The sequence below is a fragment of the Phragmites australis genome, chromosome 21 (assembly GCF_958298935.1).
Source record: "Phragmites australis chromosome 21, lpPhrAust1.1, whole genome shotgun sequence".
Taxonomy (NCBI): Eukaryota; Viridiplantae; Streptophyta; class Magnoliopsida; order Poales; family Poaceae; genus Phragmites; species Phragmites australis.
Window position 1 is genome coordinate 9,559,482 of NC_084941.1, and position 17,859 is coordinate 9,577,340.

At 46.1% G+C, this 17,859-nt stretch overlaps 2 protein-coding genes across 4 annotated transcripts; one reads left to right on the forward strand and one right to left on the reverse strand.

Annotated features, from left to right (window-relative positions):
• The first annotated feature begins 2,984 nt into the window (after positions 1-2,984).
• Positions 2,985-4,435, forward strand: LOC133902881 (uncharacterized). Of its 3 annotated transcripts, none has more exons than XM_062344202.1 (3): positions 2,985-3,407; positions 3,619-3,731; positions 3,816-4,435. In XM_062344202.1, the coding sequence occupies exons 1-3, from the start codon at positions 3,309-3,311 to the stop codon at positions 4,201-4,203; spliced, it is 600 nt and encodes a 199-aa protein (XP_062200186.1). In that variant the 5' UTR covers positions 2,985-3,308; the 3' UTR covers positions 4,204-4,435. The 3 variants fall into 3 exon arrangements, with proteins under 3 accessions (XP_062200186.1, XP_062200184.1, XP_062200185.1); XM_062344200.1 differs by having other exon boundaries at positions 2,986-3,407; positions 3,601-3,731; XM_062344201.1 differs by having other exon boundaries at positions 2,996-3,407; positions 3,616-3,731.
• Positions 4,436-15,368: 10,933 nt separating this feature from the next.
• LOC133902979 (uncharacterized) lies at positions 15,369-17,241 on the reverse strand. The gene is made up of 2 exons (XM_062344310.1): positions 16,853-17,241; positions 15,369-16,422 (listed from the first exon to the last, which is right to left on the reverse strand). The coding sequence occupies exons 1-2, from the start codon at positions 17,105-17,107 to the stop codon at positions 15,538-15,540; spliced, it is 1,140 nt and encodes a 379-aa protein (XP_062200294.1). The 5' UTR covers positions 17,108-17,241; the 3' UTR covers positions 15,369-15,537.
• Positions 17,242-17,859: the final 618 nt, after the last annotated feature.

Genomic DNA, 17,859 nt, shown 5'->3' on the forward strand with positions numbered 1-17,859 from the left:
AACCACTACGAAGGCTAATACAGTAGCCGATCCTTGAGTCACCAGACAACGAGGACGGGGATGGAACAAGCTCCGTCGTGGCCCTCTTCCCCTCCTCCTCGGCCTTTTTATTCTTTGCCTTAGCCACCTCCTTCTCCCCCTCCACCTTCTCCTTCACATCAATCTCCCTCTCTAGAGAATCCTAGTCGACCTCCTCTTCGTCATCAGAGATAGCAATGGTCTCAGCTGGAGCAACCGCTTGGACCAGAGGCTGAGACGAAGCAATGGGCGATAGCCCCCTCTGCAAGAAGGGGAGTACCATGGCTGCCGACTCCAACCCCGCAAGTACCAGCGCCGGTGTTAAGGGCAACCTCGCCGTCGAGAACATCGATATATCTGAAGATGAGGAGGAGGACGCCATACTCTAAAAAACTAAGGAGAAACGCTCCCCTACACAAGCAGGGAAGGATCAGCTAGGAGAACCCTAGTTTTTATAGCCAGGCCAAATGGTTGCACACCCCTAGGGAAAGAAACGGAGTCGCCGTGGTGTCGTTGCGCTGCAGTTCCAATTACTCCCCCGGGGGGGCGTGGCCACGCCCCGGCTGATCCCCATCCATGTGGTGTCACCCTGCGGTGGCACTTGGGTTTTTTGCGCACACATCCCATCGCATTGATTAACTAGACCCCTTTTGGTGCATGCAAGTGGCAAGGGCACCATGCACCAAGCAAAACTGCACATAACCCCGTCAAATGCATCGCCATTAGCTGAAGGGCTCATGGCCACGCCCTGGCTAATCCATGTCCACATGGTGGCATCCTACGATGGCATCCTGGGTTTTTGTGCACCTGTCTTGTCACATTTATGAGCCAAGCCCCTTTCAGCGCATGCAAAAATCGTGGGTACAAGACCCCAAGTGAGATTGCACATGACCCCATCAGACACACTGTCATTATCACACGCCATCCAGTACTTATGTTTAGAACAAAGAAAATATCTTGCCTCCATACATGACCCCCGCAATGACGGTTCAAGTGGCAAGAAGACTCATCATCAGGAGAAGCTGAAGAGTTCACTTCGGCTTCCGCATGGACTCTAAAATATGGTGCCTCTGCCAGCATCTCAACGGCCTTTGGCTCCGACGTTATTTACACCTCCGAGCCTTGCCGCTTCTATCAAGCCCCAACATTGTCACTTACGGTTATTATTGAGAGACTCCTCTATAGATTGAAGCTATGTCATGAGATATCCTGACTACGATGCCAGGCTGGAGCTAGTTCCTTTTACATCCGCTCACCCCTTCTCACCTCGGACTAGCGAATGAGGGGTATTGTTGGGGGAAATACCTAGCCCATGGGCATTAGACCATCTCCAACGGTTTCCCTTCAGGGGCCAAAATCCCTTCACGACAAGATTTTCGTTCCCTTCAGCGCTCCAACGGTTTCCCTTCACGGTTCACGTCACGACGGGATTCCCAGGGTCATTCCCTTCAGGACAGGATTCTCTCTCCATTCCCTTCACGATTTCCCTCGAGGGGAAGCTGTTGGAGATGAGAGGAAATAAAGGGAATGAGAACGGGGAAGGGAATCGGGAAGGGAACAAAATGAAGGGAATATGGTTGGAGATGGTCTTACTAAAAGGTCACCACCAGGAGCTCATCCGGAGCCCTTGGGCTTCAAATCCAAATGAGGAAGACTGGCTTTCAGAAGCCGTAGGTCCCTCCGGCTACTATCCCCTAAGACAGGAGAATAAGCCATCCTCCGGGGGAGGTTGGGGGTCATCTCTGAGGACCCTCAACGCCCCGGTCTCGTTGGCCTTCCGGAGCTCCCAACTTCCCGAAGGCCCTCGTCTCCTGGAGTCTGGGTGGACTCCCCGTAGCTTGGAGGAAGGGGCCATCAGACCTTGAAAAAAGATCAACTAGAGCGGATCCACTAGCCGTCTTCCACCTGTAAGAAGGTGACCTACATTTAATGCGACGCAAGTGAAGGCTATCCTGACATCCCCGACGCAAATAGAGGTTGTCCTGACATCTTAGCAGTGCGACGTCGCAATAGACGACTAACAAAATACCACACCTTTAGAGTCACTTACATCATTGTATCATCATAGTAGATAATATCTTCTAAATTAAGATAAATATATCCCACCTAGATCCGTGTTGTGTAATTCAACCGGCTCTAGACTCATGACGTATTGTGATATTTATAAGGGCATACCTATATATCTGTATCCTGAATAGCCCTATAAATACAGACCATTAGTCATTAGACCAAGTGACCGATCCTTTTTACCATCAACATATTTGGTGTTCCTCTCTCTCTACTGCTTTTCTAAGATTGAGTCACTCGTGTGAATAAATCATCACCGATACACAAAATATCTTGTTAAGCAAACGGAACCGATACACAAAAATAATAGGGGCATTTGCAAATACCTCCTTGATTTTTTTATTTTTTTAAAAATATCACTCGAATGACAGTTTTAATAGTATTTTTTAATTTTCTAATGATAAACTTGTAATAACACTAGAAATAATAATTTCTTTATAATTATCCTAAAATAATACGACCAGACTTTTCAGGCTCACTGCGTTGTAATACCGCCGGTTACTTCCTCGTCTTCCTCTGTGTAGCTTGAATTTCCAGTAGCGTTAGCCCACTAGCACTTATCCTCATCGTCGGGAAAGTAAAAGCACAAACAAGATGCACAGCTGCCGGCGAGCCGGACCAAATCTCGCTGACCCAAAATCAGCAACCGGTGAAGGGACAGGGGCAAGAAAAGGCAGCCGCGTCCCCCCGAATGGCCAAGAAAATTAACCAAACCAACCCGTCGACGGTCAGCTGCTCGGCCACCACGGTCCACGACGTCGACGCACCTGCATTTCGAAGCAGGCAATAACCATCGCGATCCCGCGGGACGACCGGACGAGCCTCCCCCACCCACTCCCACTCCTCCCAGATCTTCTCTGCCGCCGCAATCCCGCCCGGCCGCACCTCCCCACGTTCCACACGCGCACGCGCACGGCATGGCCGGAAGGGATGCGATGGCGATGGGACCTTGCGAGCGAGCGAGCTCGTAAATAACCGCCGAACCCGAGGGGTAAACCGGGAAGCAGGGGCGGAAATTTACAGTGTGTGAGAGGGGAGAAAAAGGGTCGGAAGCTTGGCAGTTGCTTTCTACTAGCGTACTGGTAGCAGCAGAACAGAAGCGAACCACAGATCAAGAGGCCAGGACCAGCGAGCCGCGTGGCGAAGAGAGGGGAAGGGGCGGCAGAGAGAGGGACAGAAAAGGTCAAGAAGAACGCGATCCGGAGCCGTCCGGACGGGGCCCGATGAGGATCCGGAAGCGCACACCGGCCAGGGCCGCCTCGCCGGGACCGTCGCCGCCGACGACGACTCCTCCGCTGCCGCTGCCGTTGCAGCAGCCCAAGGTTAGATACTGGCCACTGCTGACCCTCGTGTATCTCTACTGCACGCGCCGCGCGCGTGGCGAAATCGTTGTGACTTGTGAGCGTTGCCGCGCCGTCTCCCGGTCTGTTCTTGGGTTGGGGGCCCTGTTTGTGCGTGTTGGGAATCTGGGATGGTGGTGGACATGATCCTCCCGTCGTGCTCACCTCTTGGCAGTCGTTCTTGGTGCAGCAGGAGATGCCCCACGAGGAGGAGGGGGAGGAGGCGGAAGAGAAGCGGGTGATCCTGGTAGGAGCCGGAGCCGGAGACCAAGGAGACGACCGGGTCTCAGCGGCATCCAAGAACAGGTGCGCTTGAACCCCTCTCTGCTCAGGCGCCTCTGCTAACTTATTTTCCTGTTGCTGAGATTTCGCTTTCCCCTGCCCACGCAGCGCAATGGACAACGTGCCGAAACCGGAGCCGGAGTCAGATCCGCAGGACGCCGGTGGCGCCGCCGTCAGGTGCAGCCGGAACGACGGGAAGCGGTGGCGCTGCAAGAACGCGGCCGTGCCGGGGTTCCTGTTCTGCGACCGCCACGTCGCGTGGTCCACACGCAAGCGCAAGCCAAGAGCCAAGAAGAAGAAGAATCGCAGCAGCGGCGTGTTGGACCCCGCCACGGAAGAGCTCGCAGGCGAAGACGAGGAGGCCAAGCACGAGGCTGCAAGGACGCCTCAACTCGGGAACGACGGCTGCGGCGACGGCTTCTACTACTACGGCGGGTTCCAGCCGGGCTGCCGGAAGCGGGCGAGGGGCAGCGGACCAGGGCCGGCAGCAGCATGAAGACCGTGCTGTGCTTCCGATGCTTACTCGAACTGGCACGACTGCGTAGCTGCACCTGCATTTGCGTTGCACCGTTCTCGATTTTGGTGCCGTGATAGTTAAACGGGAGCACCTCACTGACTGACTGCAGAGAACTGAGAGGCGAATGCCGCGATGCCAGGGAAATCTAGGATCTGATGCAAAAGTAGACAAGGAAAATGTGGGAAATTGATCGTTGGCTGTGTCTTGTTCTTCTCGAGTTTTTCAATAGGAGTATGCTTTGGTCGTATAATATCTTTGCTAAGTGCGGTGGTATAAACATAACATTATCTCGTAACGCTCAAGATTTGAAGATTACTAGTGATATATATGGGGAGAGATTTACTAGCTATCTGATGATAGATTTGGAGTCCTCAAATCATCTTCATTGGACATCCCAAACCAACCTCAACTTCATATAAGAATTCTAACCCTTATTCCCCTTTCTCATTCCCACCCACCGTCATAGCCCCTCAACTCCTCCCCGACCCCATGCATCGCATCCCCGTTGCCTCTCTGGCGCCATGCCCGGCGTCGATGAGCCCTGCTGCCACCTCTCCCTCCCCCGCCGCCCCTCCATCTTTCTTCCCAAGCGTCAGGTGCAGCTCGACCCCGCTGCCTCTGCCACCCCACCTAGCTCTAGTGGCGTCATCGTTGTCAGAGTCGCTGCCGGCGACCACTTCCCACGCTAACCACTACAGAGCAAGACGCCCCCGCCGCTAAGCCCGTCCAACCGATGGTCCTCCACCACCCCGACGGGCGGCGCCTCTGCCGCCTCGCTGTCCCACCCATCGCACGCCACCACCATCAGGCCAGTGATCTCCTCCGGGCTCTCTCTAAGCTGGTAGTCCCCAAAATCCGGAAAAACCGAATCCCAACCTATACCTTGCCATCACTGGAGAAGACGACGTCACCGAAGGAGATGGCCGCACGAATCTCTAAGTTCATCCTACATTACAAAATTCGACATATCCCCCCCCCCCCCACTCTCTATATATATGCCACTAGTATGCTCATAGGGGGCAATGAAAGCATTATCATGAAGCGTAGAATCAAAAGCCAACCTAAATCCTCACAAGTAATGTGTCAAACACCCTGTGTGCATATATCAACAAGCAAACAATGCTACACAACTAAAAGCCTTCTTATCAAACACTTGTGCGCGTGCACCAACAAGCAAGTGTTGCGCCACAACTACAAGCATGTTTATGAAACGCTTCGTGTGCTTACAAAAACAGACAAGCGTTCCTCCAAAACTACAGGCATTATAGTACAACTTGGTATGTTTTTAATAGTAGAAATAGTTTTCACCCTTTGCATTTTGCAATGCACAGAGCCTGATTCTTATTATAAATTTCAGCAACAAGCTAAGCTTAGAGGAAAATAACCATTACATAAATGAGTATATCAAACATGAAAAACTCTATTATGAAATTTCTACCCATGCTTTATGAATATCTCCATGACAATGACCTCTAATGAGAAGCATGCCCCATGGGTCTCCTCCTTTGCCTCCACATATTGTAGCAACATCCAAAAATGCAACCAATAAGTTCCCTGAAAACGGCTTCATTTTGACAGTCATATGGCCTAACATAAAGCTGCCACCTCCACCAAGATACTTTTCTTTTGATTGTGCCCCATACTCGAGAGCCAGACTAGCGGCCATATTTATCTATCAAAATGACAGTTAAAAAAAGTGATATTGTATGGTCTCTTTACTGTTGCAAAAACAACAGTTCCAACTGCCATCCCAATTTCTTTTAGATACATTGTCTTTCGTTAAAATTACTCCACATTGTAGGTACCACAAAAGATTTTAATTTTTAGTGATTTTGATCTTCCAAATAACCCTATTGGAGAAAGGTGTGTCCTGGTTAATCATATTGTGGTACATAGAATGGACCAAAAATTGGCCATCCCTATGTAAATATATCTCTTTCTTGTGTTACTTGGATATGAGCAACTTTGGCCGCTAGGTTTTTTTAGGCAATGAGTTTATCCCCCACTAAAGCCCTTCTAAAGGATATATTTAGCGGATCGCTACGCATCACATCCGCTATAGTGGCATGTTGTTTATGTACAATGTTATACAATGTTAGGTATTGCTCTATAAGGGGGTTATTTCCTATCCATGTGTCTTCCCATTGACCTCGTTTGTGCACCATCATTGATATGAAATGACCCAAGACAGAGTAATTCATCTTTGACATTTAAAAGACCTTTCCGAAAATGTGAATCACCAGGCCTTATTATTGCATGTGATAAAGTCTTAGAGCCCAGGTATTTGTTTTTGAGCAAGGTTTGCCAAACACCATCCTTATTTAGTAATTTGAATAACCAATAGCTAAGCAGGCACTTGTTTTTTATATCAATGTCTTTGATACCCATTCCTCCATTTGGCAAGTCGATATTTTTTTCTTATGATTGCCACCTTGCCAAAAGAATCTAGAGCAAAAATAATCTAGTTTATTGAGGACCACCCTTGGTATTTCAAAGAAGGACATCATTAACATAGGTAAACTATCAAGTACAAAATTTATAAGGACTAATCTGCCCCCATAGGACATGTGTTTGGCCTTCTAGCTACTCAGTTTCTTCCCAAATCATTCTTCAACCTCCTTACAATCAATGTTCCTCAGATTTGCATGGTGCATGGGAATTCCCAAAGATCTGAAGGGATATAACCCAACATCACACTCGAATAGTTGTGTATTAGTTTTCAAATTATTTTGCTTTATCATAACATAACAGCTCACTCTTGTAAAAGTTTATTTTGAGTGTGGACAATTGCTCAAAAGTACAAAGCAATAGCTTCATGTTTTTAGCTTGATCCAAGTTGTGGTCCATAAAAATGATGATGTCATCAGCATATTAAAGAATAGACAAAAGATCATCGATCAAATGTGGTACCACCCAACTAATTTATCCATCATCCTTAGCTCTCTTGATTAATATCGTAAGCATATCAATCACTATATTAAATAGGATATGAGACATAGGGTCACCTTGACGCAATCCTTTTTCGTCTAAAAGTAATAGCCAATGTTGTTATTGACCTTGATGCCAACACTTTCTCCCAGACAAAATTTTTGCTATGTAACTCATGGATTGTTTCGTGGAAAATGAGCACACCTTTCATGATGTTTTTGCACTGCATAAAAGCTATTTGGGATGGGTGTACAACTTTTCCAACAACCCCACTAATCCTGTTAGTACCAACTTTAGTGAATATTTTGAAGTTAACATTAAGCAAGTAGATGGGTCTATACTGTTGGATATGTCTTGTGTCCTTAATCTTGGGTAAAAGAGTAATCACCTCAAAATTAAGACTGAAAAATAAGTAGGTGATCTTTGTGGACTTCCATAAAGAGGGCCATGATATCCCCTTTTATCACTTTCCAGAATACTTGGTAGAATTCAATTGGGAAGCCATCCGAGCCAAGCAACTTACTATGTTCCATTTGAAAAATTACCTCCCTTACTTCCCTCTCAGTAGATGGGGTAGTGAGGGAGTCATTCTCAATATCACTCACTTGAGAAATATCCTCTCTGCGAGTTTCCACCACAGAGAAATGTTCTCCTCTGGTGGATCAAAAAGGCATTTGTAGTATTTAGTGATGCATCTTTTTAATTGTACACCCCCAACTATGATCCCATCTTCTTGTTTTAATTTGAAGTTGTGTTGTTTTCAGTGTTTACCGTTAGCCACCAAGTGGAAGTATTGGGTATTATCATCTCCCTCCAGAAGGTCCTTCACTTTAGCTCATTCATACCATTTAATCTCTTCTTCTCTAAGCATGTGAACTAACCTATCATGAAAGTATTGTTTTGTATTTATCTCATTATCAGTAAGTCCAGTGTGCTCTGCTTTTTTATCGATGGAATCAATCATAGAGATGAGGTTTTTCTTCTCTTTCTTACCGAGGCAGGATGTATGCTTGGCATAACCCTTTAGATATTATCGTAGGGATCTTATTTTATTTTGTCATCACTCCAAATAATGTTACCCTGCTGTTTTGACTGTCAAATATTAGCCACCATCTCAATAAAACCATCCTAGATTAACCAACCCCTCTCAAATTTGAATGATAGTTGATTAGTATCATGGGTGGCAGCCCCGGTGTTAAGGACCATCAGTGTATGATCCGACTAGCTCCTATTCTGTGCATCAACTATAACAAGAGGGATTTTATGTTCCCATCATAAGTATTTATTTCTAAGAGTAAACTTCACAGAAAAGTCTCCCTCAACAATATCTCCAATATTGTAGACCACCAAATTGACACCTAGAAGAATTCCTCCAGAACGGCCATGTGGTGGCATACAGTTCCAAATGTAATCAAGGCCTCCACATATATTTCTTAGAGTCGAGGTTGGCAATGTACTGCGACCCATTTCCATAAGAGCAATGATATTAATTTGCTCTTCTCTCACCATATTAACTAGGTATCAGTGTTTAACTAAGTCGCATAGACATATGCTATTCCCGAAAACCCCCCTTCATTTGATAAACAATTTAGATGCCTTATTCTTTTTTGTTGAGTTGGACTTTTTCTTACAGGAAACATCTTTTATACGTGATCAAAACCCTCATCATATGCATCATTAGTTAATTCACCACATAGATGGCCGAGGATACAAATTGTTATGTACAGAGTAATATACTTGCTAGATCTAGCTTACCACAGCATCAATCGATCCTCCAAGATAACCAACTGCCGATGAGCTCAACGCGGATCCATCGGTAGCTCGTCAACACCCACCATCACCTTCTTGACATTGAATGGCAAGATGGTGTGGCTATCGATGTCCATCTTCTCCTATCGGCATTCGATCTTGCTAGACTGAACTTCCTGTCATTCCATTTCAGTGAGCAACATGGTTGCATGGGTGCTACAGACCAAGCTATTAAAATCGCGATCCTAGCCATAGGATTGTACGATCTCACCAATACAACTCAAATTGTATTAAGAGTCGTATTTAGTAGTATTGTTATAGAATCTTGCTCCTAATAATAGAATCATAGTATAATCATGTAGGATTGTAGTAGGGTCATGATATGATCATAAACTTTCTCATTTGGTGAAAGATTTTAGTATTTTGTTGTGTCATATAACTTTTTGAAACAAACCAGCATGAGAGTTGTCTATTATATTAATACATGAGGAATGTATGATGGGCCAAAGTACAACACCCGGAGGACCTAGGAAACCAGACAAGAACCCAAAAAAATGCTCAAGGACCCAGAATGGACCCTGAAGCAGGCAAAAAGCCTAATCTCCTGAAATAAGGCGCCCTAGGTGGTGCCACCCACAAATGCCCAAACACCTGCTTCTTCCTTGACTTTCTGGACGATCATGGGAGCAGATTGCTCTTTATGATCGAAGATTCTTCTATTACGCTTTTTCCAGATCTCCCATCAGACTAGAATGATGAAAGTTTTGACCCTGCACTTGACTGCCTTGACACTGAGCACAGACATGAATTCAGGGAGAGTAGTGGTTGACTTACCCATTGGGCTAGATGTTGCCAAATGCGTTTGGTGAATCTGCACTCAACGAATAGGTGGTGACATGATTTTGTAAATCCAAGTTCTAATGTAAATACAAGGTAGTAACTATTTAGCATTAAATATTAAGATATTGATGCTTGAAAAATAAAATTATTTTTATTATTTATTTATTTTTATTTTATAACATAAATGACTTGTAAATCGCATGGTTGTTAAATTTTCTACATCATAGAATAGTCCAAATGACAGGGAATCATTTTTTTTTGTTTTATTAACTACATGAAAAACGGACAAAAGTGACATAATTTAGTGACGGGTCATTACACGACCCGTCACTTACGACGTCTAGGGTCGTGATTGGGTATAGACATGTCACAGATATCAGGTGAAAGGTCATGGATCATAATATTACTCGTCACCTATGACATGAATAATGGGTAATGACTACACCCATCACTTGTAACATTATTATAAGTAACGAGTCTCACTGCACTAGTTATAAGTGGCGGATCGTGTTATGACCCATCACTTATGACTTGGCATAAGTGACGGGCCTCTCTCAGCCAGTCATAAGTGACAGGTTATAATATGATTTGTCACTGATGACAAGTAATAAGTGACGAGTAATATTATCACTGGTCACTTATTACATGGATCTATTTTAAGAGCTTGACAGTCACTATGCAGGCGAACAGTTACTCAACAGTGCCGCTCACACAATGCTTGCAATTTTCACTAGCTCCACTAGAGATTTTTTAATGTCGTTGATGAGGAGGAGATCAATCAATTCAATGGAATCCCTCCTTTTGCTGCTGCAATTGTGCCACGCCTTCCGCCAACCTAGAAAACTCCATATCTGCGCTCCGGCCATAATGAAGGGATCCATGTCAAGAAAGCACAAAAATGGCGAATTTGAATTTGAGTGTCAAATTTGTATATTAGTGTCAAATTTGAGTTTTGGGTTTCAAGTTATTGGAATTTGTAATATTAATGTCAAATTTGAATTTTAGGTTTCTAGTTATTTGAATTTTCGTTCAGCTAAATTTTTTCTCTTTGAAAAGTAAAATTTGACGGGTGAAATTAATCAAACGTTACTTATTATAATAGGTTACTGGTAAATAATGTTACTCGTCACTTATTGTAACTCATAGGTGACGGGTTAACATTATTGCCCATCACCGACGCTCTAAAATAAGTGACGAGTGATTATAATAGATGACGGATACAATGTATCACCCGTCACCTATTAGCTATATGTATATATTGGTTACGTCCCCACGTGCAATATTGAAACTGTTATAATAGGTGACAGGAAACTGTTGTTGTTCCGATGACTAGTTTGTGTGCTGCTGCTGTTAGTCTAGAGATAGCTTACCAATTTTGATTCTGAATAATGAAGCTAGTTCATCTTGTTTTGCTATTGTCAGTATTTGATTTGAATCTTGTTGTCCTTTTGATTGTCTCTGACTCGGCAGCTATCATATAGTTCTGTTCAGTATGAGCTATTTATGTTCTAGCACAGCAGCACAACTTCTGATGATGTTCTTTAATTATTGAGAAATCGGGCCAGGGTCTAAGAACTAGTTGAGAACTTGATAAATTATCCAGTCAATGATGTTTTCAATAGGACAATTAGGGGACAGGACCTTGTTAGTCCAAGGGCCAATTGTGATTCATTTTCTAAGAGCACTATTATGCATAATATATATATATGCTATCTGGAACACTCTGTATACATGATTTTGGAAACTAATTTTTGTGCTTTGATATCATATCTTTCAAAGGTCATGTATATTTGGTTCATTTTATTATCTTTATCTGTGTTTATGTAAGATGAGATCCATGCTCATATTGTTTTTCATCTTCTGAAAGCAATTATACTTACAATAGCCATGTGTAGTTCCTTGGATGCTTTAAACATGATGATAGATACCTGTGCTTTTGAAACCATCCCACAAATGATGAAAGGAGATAACTATTTACCATACATATGAGTGCAAAGCTTGACTTGGATGGTTATTACACATGCACCTTGCACATTTTTTCACTTTCCCAATCGAGCTTGCACTCGTATATAATTATCTCCAAAATCTGATTCAACATTTTCCAATGCAATACATCCATCCATATGATCTGGTTACTAATATTTGTCATATACCATGTTCTTAACCTTGATCCCAGTCTGAACAAGCTCCAAGTGCACCGCCATCGCACCCTCCACTTTCAGAGAAGGTAGCTTCACTGCCTTCTCCTCCTCCAAAGAAGCTGGCTTCACTGTCTTCTCCTCCGCATCCACCAGCCTCACTTCTAAATTCAATTATGTCTCCCCTAGAGAGTCCAAAGAAAAACAAAAAGGAGGCTGAGAAGAAAGGCTTTAAGAAGCACTTACCGAAGATGTCAAAGGCCATTGTACCGACAAAGAAATCCATAGATATTGGAGCAGCATGGACTAGTGCCAATATGAAATTTCAATATAGGAAGCCCATGATGACAGTAGATGGCCTAACAAGGGCGGGAAAAGCATATGTCGACCTGCATAATTACTATATGGAGGCTTCTAGTGATAGCAATGTTACATCTATAATTGTACAGCACAAACGATGACACCTCTTAAATAATGATGACAGCTGCTTCATTGTGGGTTTCAATGACTTATACGACCTCTTCAACCTTAATGACCTGGATATTTCGTTATTACGGATCTTCACATTGTAAGTCCCTTGCAACTGAATATTCATGACTTAATACCACTAAGTCTTGAATCTAACTACGTTCTTATCTATAGACACTTGATAAAAGAAACAAGGAAGAACAAGGATTCCATCACATGTCTTGACCCTAAGGCCATTACAGCATCAGTCATCCAACTTCACATCGACTACGTTGTAGACCATGTGGCCATGGTAATGCAACAATATTCCAAAATGCAGTACATGATGGATGCCCACAACACCAGTGGCCATTGGATCTTACTAGTCATTTGACTTAAGGGAGACTTGGTGTTCTACCTTGACTTGTCAAGACTAGTAGGACCAAAAGGTAAACTTAGAAAGCGTGATTATAGCGTTATACAAGGTATGCTTCATGCGTAAGTTCTGTCGGACTTAGTTTACATATTTAACTTTTCTAACATTCAAATGCTCCCTAATCGATCCATTTTTATACAGGACTTTTGATAAGTACCTTCGAACTCAACCTAACTACAATGAGAAAGACGGTCACAGACTGACACACAAGACCGGTTTCGTGGTAAGTGCTACCAAACAGATTACCAAATGCTCTGTGTTGTTTTTCCCCTTTTGATTTAACACTAAATTTTCTTTCCAACAGTACCACCAACAACCATCGAGCAACACATGCGGATTCTATGTTACGTGGACTATGCTTCTCACGCTCTGCCTGAAGGATATCAAATCCTCTGATGTAAGTTCAATACAATATTCGTAACTAATTTTAGTAATTAGTTTAATTCCATGATAACATGACATTGTTTACGCATCAAATTATGCAGAAAGTTGATACTCTTTTTTTTTTACAACGGTGCATTCTCGGAGATTCGACGATGGATCGTCGAGTTTTGGGTGTCTGAAGTCATCAGCACACACGGCGAGTTTTACTATAGAACCCCTAGGTTGTGAGATCTTATGTAATATGAGTTGATCAGAACTTTATAACATTTGTAATTCTGTAATGAGTTGATTGAAACTTTGTAACATTTATGATTCTGTGATCAATACTATTCGATCTAGTGTTTGTCGATATGGATTTGGATAAGTTGATGTTGATTGCAAGAAAGAGTCAGCTGCCAAATCATAGCTACGCTCTAGAATGCAACTAGGAAGCAGGTCAATCCAACATGATAACCTACACATAAGTGACGGGTAACTATGTTACCTATCACTTATATTTAATATAAGTGACAAATAGCTAGGTTATCAGTCACATATATATTCCTCCCTAACACATGTGTGACAGATATAAGTAACGGGTAAATAGGGTACTCGTCACTTATGTCTCTCACGCTAACATATGGAACACGTTTATAGATGACAGATCACGATTATGACCCGTCACCGATGATATCTGGTGACAAGTCATTACCCGTCAACAATGATTAGTCATAAGTGACTCGTTCGGGGTGACAGGTGTAGAATCTGTCATCCATGTCCGTTATGATCCGCCATCCTTAACATTTTTTCACGTAGTGATTCAAGAACAAGATATATATTTATTAATCAAATTTGGTTTCAAATTATCAAATAAACAATCATGCGTTTCCTAAAATACATAAAACATAGGAACAAATGCCAAGGGTGACATTTGTGTATATATATAATCGGATAGGATCTTAGATTCTAAGATCCGACCGTAAATGCGATCCTACCGGAGCCCATTCAAGATCGGCAACCTTCGTGCGGACTGCCAAGCGCTGGGACATACGGATCAGATAGGATCTTAGATTCTAAGATCCGACCGTAAAATGCGATCCTACCGGAGCCCGTTCAAGATCGATAATCTTCGTGCAGACTGGGACGTAAGGCTCGTGCTTCGGACGTGCAGCAGAGTGGACGTCACGAGCGGAAACGTGTGGACGCTTCGGTTCTTGGCTTCGTGTTCGTGGACGCTACGCGCTAAGGTTTACAATTTTTACGCAAGAAGCATGTATTTATTTCTTCGGTTTTCATGGGCTTATGCTGCCTCTAAGGAAAATAGCAATGACGATTATAGTGTTGCAGTACCCAGCACACGTTCGGTCACGTACATCACATGATGCAGATGCTGTGATATTTATGTTATTTTATTGTGTAAAAAATACGCTGCACATGTGCGGTGCACAGGCGTACAACACACTTCATGTGCACGCAAGGATTGCTTCCATCGCAGTCAACTCAAGTATCTGCAGACTACAGTACTACCGCAGTGATAGTTATACCCAAAAGTCAACTCCGTAAAACAAAGTCAGCTCTGTTGTCTTCATCACCCAGAGGTCTGGGCTTAACAGCCCTCCGTTTCGGCCCAGCTAACGTTGAAGGCCGAGCCAGTACCCTCCACCGCCGAGCATCCTGCCGGCCCAACAGCGTCGGCTCAGACAAACAAGGCGCGCGGCCGGCCCGCGGCTCCACAGCCAGTCGTGCGGCCCCGCCCGGCTCTGACTTCTCTTCCGCCAGGATCGACGCCGACGCCGACGTGCAAGAATTTTCTGCGGATCTCGCTGCCTAATCGAGGAAGGAGATAAGGGTCAAAAGAGAAGTTGGTCGGCGCACGGGTGCGTACGTAAAGTTAAGCGAATCCTCTATGCACGTGCGTGCAACTAGTATTCTTAATCGACATGGGTACGTGACCCATGGGTAACAACCTAGCTACTTAACTAGTTAGAAGCATTTGTAACACCCCCAACTGTTTGCCTCCCAAACACGCGCGCGATCATACGAATTCGGTCTCAAACGCAAGAAGAAGCACATTGATCCTACAAAACCTTAGACATGGCATACTACTGGTCCTCGGATCCACGGGGCCGCCTAATTTTTGGGCAGAAAAGAAAAGAGAGAGTTCCTACTTGATGGTCTTGGATCTGCCACTGCTCTGATTGAGCTCTAAACGTAGCAAAAACTAGCTTAATTAGCTAAAAATATCAAGGACTAACCATGGAACAACAAAACAAAATGCAAATAGAAGTCAAGGAGCTTATACGACAAGTCAAGCCAAACAACAAAACCGGAAGAAACTAAGCTGAGCCAACCTGCCTAGCTAGCTAACTTCTCTTCTACACCACGGATGTGTTAGAGCACGTACGCACTTGCTCACATCAAGGACTTGAGCGACCGCGCCTTCACGGGCTTCCTCCACCGCTTCCACGGGTTCTTCGTCTTCAGGTCACCATTGCCCACTCGATGCTCAACGTTGCCGTTCATGTTGCGGCCAGGGGTGCCGAGCCCGTCGTCGCTGCTCTCCTCGTCGCCACCAGCGATCCCGGCGATGTCATCGCAGCTAGACACATCGTCATCACGAGCTGCGGCTGCCCGCTTGGTAACATCGTCATCAGCCTGAGCTTGATTCGGGGGAGAAGCATCTCGGGGCGGTTCCTCCTCTTCTTCTTGCTTTGCAGCAGGCACAGAGTCGTGCATGGTGCTCCTGCAGTGCCTCTTGCTGCGGAACGGGCCAAACCCAGCGTAGTAGTAGAAGCCCTCGGTTGCCCCGAAATCATCGCTCGACTTCTTCTTTCGTGGCTTGAAGCTAGTGGCGGCGGGCTTGGAGGCTGCTGCCAGAGGCGGCGATGCCTCTGCCACCACTGCCGAAGCAAACTCTGGGTTCAAGTAGGAGCGCTTCTGCTCGAAGTGGTACTTGCAGAGGGTGTTGGGGCGGCTCACTATCCGGTGGCAGTGCCACCTCTTGCCGTCGTTCTTCTTGCACTTCCAGACCTGTGCTGCTCCGTCCTCGCCGTCCTCTTTCTTAACCTTTGCCTTCTTCTTGGTCTCGCCCTCCTTATTCTCCTTCTCCTTACTCATTGCAACCTTCTTTGGCACTTTCTTCGCAACCTCACGCCGTGGCTGCGTGCTGCCATCGCTAGCCGTGGCCACGGCCAGCTTCTCCTTCTTCACGGAGGCGGCGGGCATGCTGGCCGTGAAGAGCCAGCTAGCCCGGCACGCGACATGGACGAAGTACTTGTCCAAGAGGTCATCTTCCACCTAATCGATCGAAACAGGTTAATTAATCGAAACAGCAACACGCACAGATGCACAGAACGCTCCCCACAGCCCGCTACCGCGCCGAAATGGGGGTCTCGAATCTAGGGTTGGAGCCGGCCGACGGCCGACGCTGCGGCGATTCCAACCCTAGCCGCGCTGCCGCCCCCAAATTACCACGAGGGAAGGATAGCTAACGCGGGTTAGACCCCATTCAGGCGGGCCCCTCCAGCCGTCGGCGCCCACTGCCCGCCCATTCGGACCCGCCGGCCAACCCTAGCGACATGCACGAACCAGACCGCGCGAGCCGCGGGAACCCAATGAGACCCTCACGAAAGCAAGGAGGTACGAAGCATGGACCTCGGAGAGGGAACCGGAGCGGAGTACTAAGAGGAGAGCGAGGAGGGGAGGGGAGTGGGGACGGGGCGCTGACCTGGGGATCGGAGAGGCTGAGCTCGGCAATGAGGTCCCACGGCGAGCGGCTGAGCTCGCAGGGCTCCCCGGAGGCAGTCGCGAAGCCGCCCCCGCCGCAGTATTCGGGCGCGGAGCACGGCACCAGGTGCGGCGGCGGCGGCTGGGGTGGGAGCTCGAATGGGGGCGCCGCGTCGGGGCCCGGGGCCGCCGGGGCGGAGGCGGAGGCGGAGTAGGCGGAGCCGAGGAGGCGGGAGGCGCTCTTTCGAATCCGCATGGCGGCGAGGGCGCCGGGAGGGGAGGGATCTGGCGGTCTGGGGGCGCTAGGGTTTGGGATTTGGGGCGGAGGTGAGGGAGGCGCTCAGGCGCGCAGCAGGAATGGCGAGGGATGGGTGGGCTTTGTGCTTTTTTCTTTTCTTTTGGTTTTTGGCCCTTCCTTTCGCGTGGTGCGCTGCTGCCTGCTGGTGTGGCGTTTCCGGTCGTCTGGTGCGGCGTGGGATTTGCTTCCGCTCGAGGGCCGATTTTATAGTGCCGGCACGTGGGCAGCAGATTCACAAGAAATGGAGCGGGAGAAGCTAGCCGAGAAGCTGGCGCTTCTTGCCACTGTGCTGTGCTCTGCCGCTGCTCGCTAGGCCGCCGAGGAGCGTATTCTAAGGTTGTGTTTGTTTGAATTTCTGCTTTTGAGTTTTTTTAAAATGTTGTGTTTTTTTTTTGTCTGAAAAGCTGTTTTTAAATAGTTTGTTGGTTTCTACAATAAATTTTTTACTTTTCAGCATATAGTTTCTCAGAAAAACACATCTCAACGAGCTTCTCAGCTTTAGTTCATTTTCCTCAGAAGCAGATTTCTGTCTTCTTCAGAAGCCACTTCTCCAGAACTTCGTTTGTTCTGACTTCTGGCTTCTGCCAGTAGCAGAACCAGAACCAGAAGCAGCAAACAAACACGACCTAAGTCCCTTGGGACAGCTGCCGGCGAAAAAATACCCAAACGGCGTTTCACATGAATGCGATTCTGGGATACTCCTTCGATTC